The sequence below is a fragment of the Lampetra fluviatilis genome, chromosome 2, assembly GCF_964198595.1.
Source record: "Lampetra fluviatilis chromosome 2, kcLamFluv1.1, whole genome shotgun sequence".
Taxonomy (NCBI): Eukaryota; Metazoa; Chordata; class Hyperoartia; order Petromyzontiformes; family Petromyzontidae; genus Lampetra; species Lampetra fluviatilis.
This window is the reverse complement of record NC_136276.1, coordinates 29686084-29701375: the sequence shown is the minus strand read 5'-3', so window position 1 is coordinate 29701375 and position 15292 is coordinate 29686084. Positions and strand designations below refer to the sequence as shown.

The window sequence follows — 15292 nt, the reverse complement described above, 5'->3', positions numbered from 1 at the left end:
CCTTAATAGACTGTAGGAGCAAGTGCTGTTAGCGAGCACCTATGAAGGCTGGCACGGCACACGAGAGGGTTGGTGGCCAGCACCACGACCGACCGCCTTTGTCTCCCTAGTGGCGATATTTACACACCGCACTAGGTACTCATTTGAGGCTGAGTCGACCTAGGGGAGGCCCAGGACCGGTTCAGATAATCGTCACCAGTGTTGGCAATGAGTGGGAATCGAACCCGGGTCGCCGGGTCCATAGCGCAACGCGCTAACCGCTACGCTACCGCTCCCCCAATTTGAGTGTGTATATAGAAATACACACACACACATGCATGCACAGCCCCATAGAGAATTGTTGACGGTGTGGGGTGCAGTTGCGCATCTGTTTACACACTACACAATGATTCCAGCAAAACGGAGTTCACAAATAGAGCAACAATAAGAGTAAATGGTCTCTGAAGCCGACCTTTTAAAATTTGTACCTGCGACAGTGTGTACAATCACCGCTGGGGAGACAGAGGCAGCCTGCCATGCTACTGGCCAGACGACCCCTTAGATTACCGCGACCGCCGTGTTACCCTTCATATCTGGCGAGATGTTAACTCCCTCGCCCGATATGCAGGAGGTCGTCGGTTCGATCCCGACCATGACACATTTATATTTGGAGTTTGAATGTTCTCGCCCCATGGTCGCGTGGATTTTTCTCTGGGTCCTTGGCTTTTTTTCCCTCCATATTTATGAACATGCATTTGGAGTATGTGGTTGCTATAAATGTCCACGGGATAAGTCACTTCGTTGAGCTATCTTTCGTGGCCTAGGTTGCTTCTGAAAAATAACGATATGGCTCAGTTTAGTTTATTGTTTAGTTTAGCTGCTCACTTTAAGCACTTACCCGAACAATCGTGTTACAGGCTATATGTGTATGTTTGTGTATATATGTGTGTCGTGTCTTTTAATATGTGTATATGTATGCATGTGTGTGTAATTGTGTGTGTGAATATGTAAATGTGTATTTGTGGTAGCACTTGCCACAAAAGCCTATTGGAGTCTTTACGGGGGATCTTTGTCGTGGGAGCATTGTAGTTAGCCCACTCAAACCCAGTTACCTCAGTTGGATTTCTGTTTACAGCCACCATCAGTGGCAAATAGCTGAACCAGTCATGGGCCTCCTCTAGGTCAACTCCGCTTTAAATTAATACCTGGTGCGGTGTGGGAACATCAGCACTGGGGAGGCGAGGGCCCGGGTGTGGTGCTGGCCACCCAACCCCTTCTGTGCCATGCTGGCCTTCATTGTTGCTTGTTAACAGCCCTTGCTCCAACAGTCTGTTAATGCTATACGGGGGATCTTTGTCTTTGTGTGCGTGCCACAGGCGGACGTTGAGGTGTCGAGTGTCGTGGGCGACGACTCTGACACGGAGAGCTGCGTCAGCAGCAGCGGCGCCAAGGTGAAGTTCAATCTTCCCGAAGCACAGCCGCCCATCGAGAACCGGCAGCTCATCGTGGAGAACGCCGTGTCTGTCTAGAGCAGCGCACCGTGCCGTCGCTCCCACGGCGACATCGCTCGCACCACCACGTCACTCGCAACGTCACATCACTCACGCCGCCACGTGGCTTACACTGTGACATCAGTCACACCGTCACATGGCTTATGCTGATTGTTCGTCGGTGTTCTTTATTCACTCTCACTAATTGGTAACTCGCAACTTGCATTCACTCACGTTGGTCATGCACACCACGTATATTTGGGTACCACTCACTGGCACAAGCAGTTAACACAGAGCGCTCATTCCCGCTTACTGTGCAATCTTATTTACACCCATTCGCACACACACACCACCCATTCACAAACGCTGCCCATTCAGTTGCACCGCACACTCAATCATGCACTACAAACTCGTGAACGCTGAACGCAACGCACAGGGCACGCGTAATCACACCATGAGTTCATGCGGACTGTGCCACGTGTGTGCTCGTGCGCATGCACGCACACAACGAAACCAGGTGTGTGCGTGTGCACGCGTGTGTCTGTGTTCGTGCGTGGCCTCCTTTTGGCTGCAGAGCGCACAACGCCGACTCACCGTGCTTTCAAATGAGCGCTGCGAGGGTTCCGCTTGTGTCAACCAAGGGTAAGAGGGAGGGGAGGGGGGCGGTGGTGGTGGTTCAGTGACCCACGCTTGCTCCCTCCAGCCGCCTACATTAAGATTCACAAACCACTACTGAGTGCCTTCAGAGGCCCGCCATTCGCGTGCTTCATATTTCACGTCTTGTTCGTCTGTAGTCGACGCGTCACTTTTACATTAGTACATTGGGAGCCGCGGGTTCGATTCCTGGCCGTGATGCGCCTCAACGTCGATGGTCAATTGGCGTCCTGGCCTGGCCTGGGCCTTCCCTATGTTGACCCAGCCTTTGATGAGTACTCATGTAAGTCGTGTGGTGAGCAGCAGCAGCATGGATGACGTAAGAGCAGTCGGCTGTGCGCGTCAGGCCGCTGCCTTGTGCATGCTGTGACGGCCTTAATAGGCGCTCGCTGATAACGCTTTCCCCAGCGGTCCGTAATGTCACACGGTAGGTGGGGGTGGGGGGGGGTACGTGGTGGTGGTGAAAGGGAAAATTCCCAGTAATTACATTGGGGTGGTTGCAGCTGAATAGCGCACCGTGGGACCTTTAAATGGAGTCTGCAGGGAGCGGAGGGGTTGGGAAGGAAAAGCTCGAGACTTTATATCGGTGGGGGGGAGGGAGAGGCATTTAGAGATTATAAAATGAGTAACAGTGGGGGGGGGGGAGTGTGTAATTGAGTTTGTGATGTGGGAATGGCAGGGCTTTGGTGGGAGAATCACAGTCATGCTTCTCGACAACACGGCCGCCATTATACATTCAGTGTTGGTGTGAGGTTATGATGAGATGCTTAATCATTTGGGGCTATGGCGCAATAGACTTTGTTATCCTTGAATGAGTCGTAATGTTATTACTCATCATCCCAGGTGGCTTTTGGTGCGCGTGATTGGAACTAGAGTTGGGACCGCGTTTGTTTCAGGGTTGGGACCCGATACTGAATTTGTGTTTATAGGGGAAAACCGCGTACTGGATTTTGGCCTTTTCCTTGCGGAGAGCGATGAGGCCTGACCACCTCACCCCCACTGGAGTCGAGTGCTCTAAACTCCAAACTAGATGTACAAGTTTCATATCCATCATCAGCATCGGCCATGATCTCTCCTCTGCTGGATTAAGACCTGATCCACTCTGTCGCCATTTCTCGTCCTGCGATTCCAGTCTCGTTCTAGCACGTGGACGGAGCTGATTGATCGGCTTCTGTAGTGAGCGTCCTCCCATTTGGGCCGTAATCCCCCCGAGCTTCGGCGTGTCCTGCCCAAGTCCACATGCTCATCTTATCAAGTCTTGGCTCATGTCTCCAATTATCGTTCGTTCACTTGCCATTTCTTTTGAGTCGTTGCGAACGCGCATCATTCCACACAACAACAAGACAAACGGCAAGCGTGTCTCCCTGCTCAAAACAATCATTTGGCTGATGTTCATTTCCGAGGAAATTCCACGTGACCATAGCAGTGGATGTTCACTGTGGAGAACAACCACTTGTTGATGTCAACAAAGTGGTACTAATTTTATTGACCTTGGAGTGATGATGGGCAGTGTGTGAATCCCGCACGAGACTATATCACACACTCCGCATAGTTCACGTAATTGGAATTTACGCATGAGATGATCCATCGATTCATTAATATAAATTATTATGCTCATGATATGCTTCAAATTGCACGCATGCAAATTGATTGCTTATAATGGCTGCAAATTAAATGCATGAGATACCAATGTGGCATTAATGATAGTGGAGGGAACAAAACTGTACAAATGAGACCAAATGAAATGAGAAACTACAAATGTGGCGGTGAAAACTCGACCAAAAAGGAATTGGTTCTTGGGTTGTTTCACAACCCCGAATCGTGGCAATCAAATCGCATGCGGTGGGAGGGGGCGGTGGCGGCGGGGGGGGTTGTGGGCGGAGGGGGGTAAGTTGGGGTGAATCGTTCAATGCCGATTGCAATCGCCCGCTCGTGGCACCGGCCACAGTCAACCGGCGTCCTCTTCATCATTTGAGGCTCTGTTTTTGGAGCTGTAATTTATTTCTCCATCCCTAGCGGCCTCGCTTTCTTAAGCGGCAATGATAATGCCTCGCGGATGTGGGTCGGGCGAACGGGATTGCCTAGAGAATTCAAGCGGCGGGGGAGGCAAGACGCGTGATTGAGACCGGCTCGCCACCCACCTACCCAACCAAACACCCACCTACCCACACATCCATCCGTCCACCCCTCTCTCTTTGAAGGTCAATTGGAAACGCCGAGCCGTAAAGGTAATGAGCCATAGGTGGCTTTCATTAGGAGGGGAGTCGCTCTGTACTATCACCTGCACCAGTCCTAATACGTTCGTCTGCCTCGACCACCCTATTAAAATCCACAATGTCCGGCGAGGGTGTGGAAGGGTGGGTATGAAGGGAAGGCAGGTTCGTCAAACCAAAGTCCGTCTCCTCGGTTTTCCTAATGACTAGATCACTCTAAATGTGCCACCTAATTTATATCTCTGAAGCCAAGCAGGTTTGATTGCAGTTAGTGTTTGAATGGGCGACTCCCTGGGAATACTTGATAGTAGTTCGGGCTGAGGTGACCAGGAGATGCCAGTAGGGGATTTTGGAATATATCCGTGCAGAGATTTGAGAGAGTGTGGGGGTTTTCTTCCATTAATGCAGATTCCTCCCCGATGCCAAATGCGAAGGAATTGGCTGCCAAACTTTCCAATGCACCCTTCTGAAAATGTTGAGACCAAACCAGGCTTTCGTGGGTATTTATTATCAAACGAGAAATTGTCCAGCGCATATCACCACTGGCAACTGCTGAGCCAGTAGTGAGAATTCCATGTTCCCGTGGCGGGAACACATTTATCGAAAGCGCAAACGCAATTGGCTTCCATCAGTTGTGCACATTTCTAAAGTTGATTTCAACTCGAGGAGGGAACTGGGAAAACATTCCGAGTAGGACCTCCCCGCCCCTCGCTCTCGCCCTAAACTTTAGCCTCAGACAAGGCACCGTGAGGGTTTTCTGAGTTTTAAATCCAGTGCTCGGGAGGCGAAGTTGGTGGATCGAGCAGAGATCGGTGCGCCGATGGCCGTGAAGTGGCGATATATTCGTGGGTATGTTGTATTGACGCGTCCGTATAAATATTGGACCCTGTTGAAAAAAGGTCGTCTTGAGACTCAGGAGGCCCCCGTCCTGGGTTTAAATGACCATATCAGCTCAGGTTTGACAGCAGGACCAGCTGCTGGACTGGAGAGGTATATCGACTTGTGATTATTATGATAACTATTATTTCGTCCTTCCTGTGGGACCGAACTGTGACTGTCGACATTCCCAGATCACAGCGATCAGCTGGGTTTTTATAGAATCATTTCGTACGCGGGGGTGAACCAAGGGTTGTTAATGTGTGAGTGTTGATAAAATAAGTAAATTAAAAAGTCCATCATTGACGCTGCCTTATAACAGAAATTTGTATAATCGGCTGACGTTTGCAGATGAGTAAACATCAAGAGAGCAAAGGAAACGGCTGACGATGTAGTTGGGTATTTCTCTCCATGGCGATGTCCTGAGTCAAGTGGGAACGGTTTTCTGTGCTAATGAGGCAGCGTTAATGACGAGCGCAAGTGAGGGGTCTGCAATGTGTGCACGTTTCGCGGCCCCAGTCCCGTCATGTCGCGTGCAAAGTGTTGATCGCGCCTTGGCAATGCTCTAGCGTAAATGCTTTAGTTGGCACCCATTGAGTTGTCGCTGGGAGCTTAAGCAAGAGGGGCCAATTTTCAGAACCAAAGATAGGTGCTTAGACGAATTGCCTTAATGCCACGTTTTATTTGTTTCTATGTTTATATAACGTGTGTACGCATGTCTGTGTGCGTGGGGAGTGGTGGCGCAGCGGTTAGAGCACTGTTGCGAGCCTGGCGACGTTGAATTTTGATTTCTGGCCGCGAACGCCAGGTGGTGTTTCCACATTTCCAAGGCATCCCCTAGGTTGACTCGGCCTTAAATGAGCACCTGTTTCTCGTGTGCAAACATCAGCACTGGGGGATGGCTTTTCCGGCCACACCAGTTTGTTTCGGGCCATTTCAGCCTGAGCAGGTGCTCGCTCATCGCATTTGCCTCGACGGTCGACAATGCACGTCACCTCGCCGACGCCCGATGTGTTTGTGTTATTGTTCATGCGGTGGTCACCGACACGCTCCGACTGACCACCGTTGAACTCCGTCATGTTCGCGGGGCGCTGAGATTGACGCGGCCGGAAATGAGTCGGCTTTGCTTTGTTTGTGTTGATTAGCATCGGCAGGAGAGGGACAAAGGCGGTCGGGGCTTGATCGGTTTCGAGCCCGCTCGTCGCACGGATGCCGTGGTGGCCTTAATAGGTGCTCGCAAACAGCGCCTGCTCCCCTACCGCTGTTTTGATGCACAGGTCCGCGTGGTAAATGGAGATCTCAGTTTTATAGGAGCACGTGTGTGCTCTTGAGTTTTTAAACGAGACACTGGAGTAGATTTTTTTGCAGGGCTAAGACGTTATGTGTGAGAAGAAGAAAACAGCTAAAGCTGTTTTTTTTTTAAATAGAATAATTTGTGAGTTTCAGGAGGTTACCAGGTTAGGGGGTGGGGGGCTTGGAGCCAATCTTCGAGCGGAGGTTGTGAGCGCGGCTGGAGGTTCAAGCTCTCGCTCTCTCACACACTGGCAGGCGGGGAGGTCGCAATGTGTAAATCGTTTGAGTGGAAATAAAAAAATATATACCGGAAGTGTCCGTGATCCTCCCCCCGTCTGTGTTCTTTCATGGTCGCGAATTCGTTTTTTTACAATCGCCCGGTTGCTGCTCCACACACCTCGACTGAGATGACGAACGAGATGAGGAAACGTAATTAATGAGAAGGTGGGGGGGGGGGGCTTTTGTTGGAAGTGATTGGATTGGGTTTTTTTCTGCCTCGAGTATCCGGTGCGGTGCGTTCATAGCAACACCGAGGAGACGAGCGGACGTGGCGATGACCACCACCACCTCCTCTTCGTGTGCCATTCCGGCCTCATTGGTTTCTCCAAAGCAAAAGGCGGTGCCTACGGTATGATTTGTACTCGTGTAGTTTCATGAGTAGACAAATGCGCATGTACCACGTGTCGTGATCGAACATTCATCCACTGCTGGATGAAAGCCGCCTCGTCATCATCCTTCGCAAGTCCTCTGATGCCACGTGGGCTGATCTCATTTCTCCCAACAGCAGGGCGCGGTATCTCATTTGCCATTCCGTCGCCACTCCATGCGAGCGGTGTGCACGTGGTATGTACATTGTATGTGTACCTGTGTGTGTGTGGGGAGCTGTGGCGTGTTGGTTAGCGCACTGCGCTACGAACCCGGCGACCCGAGATCGATTCCCGCTCACGGACAACGCCAGTGACGATTATCTGAACCGGTGCTGTGCCTCCCCTGGGTCGACTCGGCCTCAAATGAGTACCCGGTACGGTGTGTAAACATCGCTACTGGGGATATAAAGGTGGTCGGGCGTGGTGCTGGCCACCCACCCCCTAGGTGCTTGCTCCTAAAAGTGTGTTAACGTTATATGGGTGGGTCTTTGTCTTTTTGCATATATTCGTGTGTATGTTATGTCGTTCATGCACAGTATGCGACGACTTGGGGTGGTGACTCGCGTGCGCAGATTTCTGCAGAGGGCCACGGTTCGAAACCCATCAGCCGCCATGATTAATACTGCGCTGGGTGGATATTTGCCATAAAATACGACGCGTCACAAGGTTCACAGTGGACGTTAAAGATCCAGGGAGGTCATTAGGAAGAATAGGCCAAAGTGTGCCGGCATCAAAGTTTCAAACTTGCCAAATATTAAATAATTACACTGCAAACGACTCGATTTTATATGCATAGCAATCACCGGCTCCCGACGACAAACAACGTGGCAAGACCCTCCAATAAACGACAAGCATAACGAGTTTCCCTATATGCAAAAATATACGTGTTTCTTTAACGTGTGTATATATTTCTATGTATCTCTGAATATATGCATATCCACGGTGTTTGTATTGTGTGGGATGACTGTATATTTTTTATGTGTATTTGTTTGTACATTGTGCGTTGTGTGTAGTCTGTGCGTTGTGTGTACATTGTGTGATGATTATGATGGAGCGGTCAGCGCGCTGCGCTACGAACCTGGCGAACCGGGTTCGACTCCCGCTCACGGCCAACACCGGTGACGATTATCCGAACCGGTCCTGAGACTCCCCTAGGTCGACTCAGCCTCAAATGAGTACCTGGTGCGGTGTAAACATCGCCACTGGGGATACAAAGGCGGTCGGGCGTGGTGCTGGCCACCCACCCCCTCGTGTACCGTGCCGGCCTTCATAGGTGCTCGCTAACAGCACTTGCCCCAACAGTCTGTGAAGGCTACACGGGGGATCTTTGTTTCTTTGATGATGCAGCGCGCGTTAGGCAGGGGGCGGCACGCGGGGAAACGGGCCTTTTAAATCACGTGACGAGGGCAGCGGGGGTACAGCAGCAAGCAGCACGTGGTCAGGGTTCCCGCGGGGAGGAGACCACCGAGGGGGACACGGCGAGTGAGACACGGGGAGTGGAGGGAGACGGGGAGTGAGACACGGGGAGTGGAGGGAGACAGGGAGGGAGACACGGAGAGTGAGACACGGAGAGTGAGACACGGGGAGTGAGACACGGGGAGGGAGACACGGGGAGTGAGACACGGGGAGGGAGACACGGGGAGTGGAGGGAGACACGGGGAGTGGAGTGAGACACGGGGAGGGAGACACGGGGAGTGGAGTGAGACACGGGGAGTGAGACACGGGGAGTGGAGTGAGACACGGAGAGTGAGACACGTGGAGTGAGACACGGGGAGTGAGACACGTGGAATGGAGGGGGACACGGAGAGTGAGACACGTGGAGTGAGACACGGAGAGTGAGACACGGGGAGGGAGACACGGGGAGGGAGACACGGGGAGGGAGACACGGGGAGGGAGACACGGGGAGGGAGACACGGGGAGGGAGACACGGGGAGGGAGACACGGGGAGGGAGACACGGGGAGGGAGACACGGGGAGGGAGACACGGGGAGGGAGACACGGGGAGGGGAGGGAGACACGGGGAGGGGAGGGAGACACGGGGAGGGGAGGGAGACACGGGGAGGGGAGGGAGACACGGGGATGGGAGGGAGACACGGGGATGGGAGTGAGACACGGGGATGGGAGTGAGACACGGGGAGTGAGACACGGGGAGTGAGACACGGGGAGTGAGACACGGGGAGTGAGACACGGGGAGTGAGACACGGGGAGTGAGACACGGGGAGTGAGACACGTGGAGTGGAGGGGGACACGGAGAGGGGGACACGGAGAGTGAGACACGGGGAGGGAGACACGGGGAAGGGGACACGGGGAGTGGAGGGAGACACGGAGGGAAGGGAAGGAGCCATACGAGGGAGACAGAAGGGAGTGACAAGCACATAGCCGGAGCGAGAGGGAGACCACAGAAGGGAGGGAGAGAGTCGCAGGGAAGAGAGGAAGACTGGAGGAAGGAGACAGGGGAGGGAGGCACTGGAGGGCCAGTGGGAGGGAGACAGAGAGGGGTGGGAGGGAGAGGGAGAGAGAGATACAGAAGGGAGGAGTGAGGGAGAGACAGAGTCGCGCTCACTCTCACTCAAAGGGGGGGGGGGGGTCAGTGTGAGACTCGCTGCCTCTGGAGACGACGCTGCTGCTGCTGGTGGGGGGAGTGGGAGAAGCGGCGGAGAGCTCCGCTCGCCAGCGCTGAAGCCACTGCGACTGTTGCCGCCGCCGCCGCCGTGCGCTCAAGTGGCGAGGAGGAGGAGGTGGTGGTGGTTTGTGTCGGGATGGGCGGCACAGGCAGCTCGGAGCCTCCTGTCGGCGGCAAAGGGGCCTCCGGGGGCGGTGAGTGACACCTCTGGGCTTGTGCTGGAGTGCTGCTGGTGGTGGCTGGTGGTGGTGCTGGTGGTGGTGGTTGTGGAGGGGAGTGGCTAGAGAGTAGAGAGGCGTGCGGAGAGAATTGTCTCAAGACGCGGGGCTGTTTGTAGAGACGCGGGGAGACACGTGGAGACACGGGGAGACACGGGGAGACACGCGGAGACACGGGGAGATCTGTCGGAATTCGCCACTGAGACGGGGACTCGTGCTGTACCCACGGCCGCCGCGCATCGGAGTCGAACCGGGAACTTTCGCTCCGTCTCTCTGTCTCGATAATATCAACCAACGGGACCACGACTACAGTCGCGACAGCAGCAGTCATCGTTTATATATAAAACAAAGCACCATCATCATCAACAGCAGAATAACAACAACAACCATCATCATCATCATCAGTGTCGGCAGCAGCAACAGCAGCCGTATCAATATCAACAGCAGCGGTAACAACATCACCATCACATTCATAAGCAGCAGAATCGGCAGCATTCACAGACCAGGTCACTATCACCACCACCACCATCAGCACCACCATCAGCAGCACCACCATCACCACCAGCAGCAGCACCACCATCACCACCATCAGCAGCAGCAGCTCCGTCCGCGCCACCAGCGATGCGCCCGCTCAACACGTGCGCCGCGAGACAGCCGCGCCGCGGACTCGACACCTGAAATCCGCGGTAGTCCCCCCACCACCCCCCACCACCCCCCACGCTGCGCCATGCCGGTCCCACACCGCGACTACGAGAGGCGCGGCTCAGGGAGCCCGGCTGCCGCGGGCCGCGTCGGATTCCGGGCAGCCCTGGTGGAGAAGGACGGTGGAGGAAGAGGTGGTGGTGGTGGTGATGGAGGAGGAGTAGGCGACGGGGTCGGAGGAGGAGGTGGTGGGAGCTTCGGCCGCGACGACGTTGACTCTCTGCTGGGGCTGCAGTCCTCCGGGGGTCCCGGGGGGGGTCCTGGGGGAGCCGCGGGGGCTCCGGGGCTCCAAGGGGACCCCTTGTCGGGGATGGCGATGCGCGTGCGAAGCGGGAGGCACCAGCCGCGACGTGCCCCGGGCTACCGGCGTCTGCAGAACGTGCTCTACAACCTGCTGGAGAGACCCCGCGGGTGGGCCTTCATCTACCACGCCTGCGTGTGAGTACGGCCTGCCGTGCAGCAGCAGAAGTAGAGAGTGCAGCATCATCAGCAGCAGTAGTGGGTGCAGCAACAGTAGAGAGTGCAGCAGCAGCAGTGAGTGCAGCAGCAGCAGTAGTGAGTGCAGCAGCTGTAGTGAGTGCAGTAGCAGCAGTAGTGAGTGCAGCAGCTGTAGTGAGTGCAGCAGCAGTAGTGAGTGCAGCAGCAGTAGTGAGTGCAGCAGCTGTAGTGAGTGCAGTAGCAGCAGTAGTGAGTGCAGCAGCAGCAGCAGTGAGTGCAGCAGCTGTAGTGAGTGCAGCAGCAGCAGTAGTGAGTGCAGCAGCTGTAGTGAGTGCAGCAGCAGAAGTAGTGAGTGCAGCAGCAGTAGAGAGTGCAGCAGCAGCAGCAGTGAGTGCAGCAGCAGCAGTAGTGAGTGCAGCAGCTCTAGTGAGTGCAGCAGCAGCAGTAGTGAGTGCAGCAGCAGAAGTAGTGAGTGCAGCAGCAGCAGTAGTGAGTGCAGCAGTAGCAGCAGCAGTGAGTGCAGCAGTAGCAACAGCAGTGAGTGCAGCAGTATCAGCAGCAGTGAGTGCAGCAGCAGCAGTGAGTGCAGCAGCAGCAGCAGTGAGTGCAGCAGCAGCAGGGAGCAGAGGACGAGGTGGGTCAACTTCTATGCAGCAGGGAAAACAAATAGAGTGCAGCAGCGTGTGCAGGAAGCGGGTAACTTCGTGGGTGAACTTCCGTGCAGCAGTGAGTCGAGATTGCAGGGGATGCAACGGAGTAGGATGTGCAGCATTGAGTAGGGGATGCAGAGGTTGCAGCAGTAAGTAGAGAATGCAGCGGGGATTGGGAGGGGGGGTTAAGGGCATGCAGCAGTGGAATGCAGAGGGTGCATCATGGTGAGAGTGTAGCAGGGAGTGGATAGTGCAGGGTGTGGAGAGTTGGGGTAGACCACAGTCATTGTGCACTCCCACGGCATGACCACGCTGCGATGAGTGGGGGTGAGCTCTGATTCAACACTTGGACTCTCACTCACTCACTCACCCACTCACTCACTCACCCACTCACTCACCCACTCACTCACCCACCCACTCACTCATCCACTTACTCACTCACCCACTCACTCACCCACTCACTCACCCACCCACTCACCCACTCACTCACCCACTCACCCACTAACCCCCTCACTCGCCCACTCACTCACTCGCCCACTCACTCACCCACTCACTCACCCACTCACCAACATGTGAAGGAATACATCGTGATGTTCTACATGTCCAGGGAGGTCCAGATTTCTCGCGACTCCCATTGAATATTTAAAAACTTGATTTTGCTGAAGTAAGGTTAATTTAAAACAGAAATGAATATGCAAAGAAAAACACATTTTAGGGGGTCAATTAATTGGGGGGGGGGATCACAAGACATCTGGACCATCCTGTAGATTACATCCACGGGAGAGCTTTTACGTCGTGCGCGCGCGCGTCCGTCTGGAGCGTGCTGCTCGAGATTTCCCTCCAGCCCCACGTGTAAAACAACAACGTCGGGTTACAACTTGGAATCACGATAGCAAGAGGTGCCCCACATTTAGTCGAGTCACGGCCAATTCCCGTTACGGAGTCGGCAGTTTTGAGAGCAACTCGGGAGGATAGAAATCAAGAGTTGAGGTTTCGAGAGGAATTCTCAAATCTGTAACGCGGGGGGGGGGGGGATAGGGGACCCGGGGAAATGCGAGCGATGCTTTTGCTCAAAATTGCCCTTGGGGAGCGCCGGACTGCATCGCTTCCGCGGCTGTCTGATCAGTTTGCTTTCTGCCATCAATTCACCACTGATGGTACATTGGCGAGAGGGAGAGAGGTGGGAGCAGAATGTGGGGAGAGGAGGAGGGAGCTGGGATGAGATGGAGAGAGGAAGGATTGTTAGAGATGGGGGAAGAGAAGATGAGAGACAGAGAGAGAGAGGCAGTGTTTGTTGGGAGGGTGACTTTGAAAGAGTCAACTGATTAGAGATGATAGAAGGCTTAAGAAGTAATGTAACATATTATCGTCCCATACTTGGTATTTTCAAAGCAATGTAATCAAAGTCACTTGATTACTTTAGTAACTCAGCGCGTTCGTCAATAGCACTTTGGCCCTAAAAGGGGTAAATATATGACAGGTGACATTTTGGGCAAGGGCCTGTCTTCACAACAGACAGATGGAGGAGGTTATTCGGCTGAAATGTCACCGATTACATGCGCTCCCTTTTAGAGCTGCGTTATTGACGAACGTGTTGGGTATTTGTTATGTGTGCACCGTTACCCACCCGGCGCGAGATCAATGGTTTTGATTTTTATGATTAGTTCAAATTAAGCACATGTCTGGGTGACGCAACCTCAAAATAACGCCACCGAGCTGTGGCTGTAAAGCTGTGGATTGTGAACCGTATGCCGATGATTTCGTTCTAAATTATCTACCCACAAAAGGCTCGCTCAGACGTGCGGGAAGGGGTCTAGGCATTGTGATGTTGTAGACTCCCACACGCTCGGGGGAGAAACCCACACTGCCAAAAAAAACCACCGACCTTGTAGCCCAGCCCATTGACCAGGCTCAGACCTGCTTGGCTTCTGAGATAGGGCGCATCCTGGCCGGTTTGGTCACACGGGGGGATGACCCTCGTGTGGAGCCCAGGTTGCTGCTGGGGGGGACCGTCTCATCGATTGCTCCTCTGAAATTGTTTTTTGTTTGTTTTGCAATCGTTGTCACATTCATAAAACTGCGATCCTGCAGAGCAGTCCGCGCTACCCGCTGAGTAAGCTGCAATCGAGCGATTTATTCCGGCGAATAACGTTCATCCCACCATTGTCACTCCACTGCTGGATGAAAGTCTCCATCCCCATGCCGCTTAATCATACTTCACCACGGCCGGTCATTGGGAGTTGCTAAGAGGGCCGTCCATGGACTGCTTCAGATATATAACTCGCCACTGATATTAGCCCTGAGCAGGAATCGAATGCAGGGCTCTGGATTCACAGGGCAGTGCGCTAACCACTGCGCCGATGCCTCGTTCACCCCCATCCATATTTGTTTGTTTGTATTATTTATTTCATACGAGCTCATGAATGTCAGCGTTTGTGAAGGGGGGACGTGGTTACTCCGGGGGTGCGATCGTTGGCGCGTGTGTGCGCATCCCTGCGTCTGGGACCGCTCCCTGTTCTAGCAGTTCACGGATTCGTCGTGACTTTGGGGGTCACGGTTCCATTCGGAAGCAATTCTTGCCATTACTATTCTTATTTCATCATCATCATTTTACTATTGTTGTGTAACATTGCGGTGAGCGTGGCGGCCCCTGTTGGCCTGCGAGGTGCCGTGACAGCGATCGCGACGACACGTCATCGTGAGCCGTGCTCTATCCACCGCTGGATAAGACCTCTCCCCCCCCCCCCCCCCCGTCGCCCGCTGTCATCGTCCCTCGAGGTGCTGCGATTCCGCATTGCGTCTCGCTCCCGGGCGCGAGCGGATCTCATCGCTCCATCTCCACAGCGGACGTATCTCTGGAGCGTTCTCTCCTTTGGCTGCCGCCACTCCGTCGCCAGTCTCGTCCATCGATCTCCGCCACTTTCTTCGGCGCGCTCCACTCAAACCCCGATGACTTTCCTTAGCCGTCAACACGACCCCTCTGGCTTGTGGTCCTTCTCTGATCTACGTGCTCCTTTCTGTTTCGTTGTGTAATTCAAAGCATTTGTGTTAACGATGAAGTCCATAATGATAATGTTGATAGTTGGAAAGTCACAAATGGTAGAAAGGTGGCACAGCAGCACGTGACAGATTCAGGGCCCTAATACTCGTGGATGAAATGGACGTGGATCTCCATAAAAAAAAGAAAATGTACCCCGGGAATCAAGCCACACTTTTCAAATGCAAAGGTGGAAGTTCGCAGACCAGTTCACTGAATGTTCGTACGTGAATGAAGTCCCTCCACCAATGGAATGAAGCCTCCTTAATTCTTCCGAGCAAAAGGGGCGAGAAACTGGCTCGAAGCACTACACCCCCCCATCAGCCTCTTGTAATGCAGCCATCAATTATTCACGACGATTGTAAGGGAGAGAAAGTGTACATTTGAGAGGCCGATGAACCGCATGAGCATGAGCAAGGTGAATTTCGCGAAAGGTTTCTCTACCATTGACCACCTCCATCTATTAATTGAAA

At 53.6% G+C, this 15292-nt stretch overlaps 2 protein-coding genes across 2 annotated transcripts in view; both read left to right on the top strand.

Moving 5' to 3' along the window:
- The window catches only part of LOC144945096 (keratinocyte-associated protein 3-like), a 42992-nt gene extending 39022 nt beyond the window's left edge, over positions 1 to 3970 (top strand). Inside the window, exon 6 of the mRNA XM_078873352.1 lies at positions 1356 to 3970. Within this exon, the coding sequence (XP_078729478.1) occupies positions 1356 to 1508 (153 nt within the window). The 3' untranslated portion in view covers positions 1509 to 3970. The remainder of the gene's footprint in view (positions 1 to 1355) is intronic.
- Positions 3971 to 9683: 5713 nt separating this feature from the next.
- LOC144945091 (potassium voltage-gated channel subfamily KQT member 4-like) overlaps positions 9684 to 15292 on the top strand; it is a 63491-nt gene continuing 57882 nt past the window's right edge. Inside the window, exon 1 of the mRNA XM_078873338.1 lies at positions 9684 to 11132. Within this exon, the coding sequence (XP_078729464.1) occupies positions 10720 to 11132 (413 nt within the window). The 5' untranslated portion in view covers positions 9684 to 10719. The remainder of the gene's footprint in view (positions 11133 to 15292) is intronic.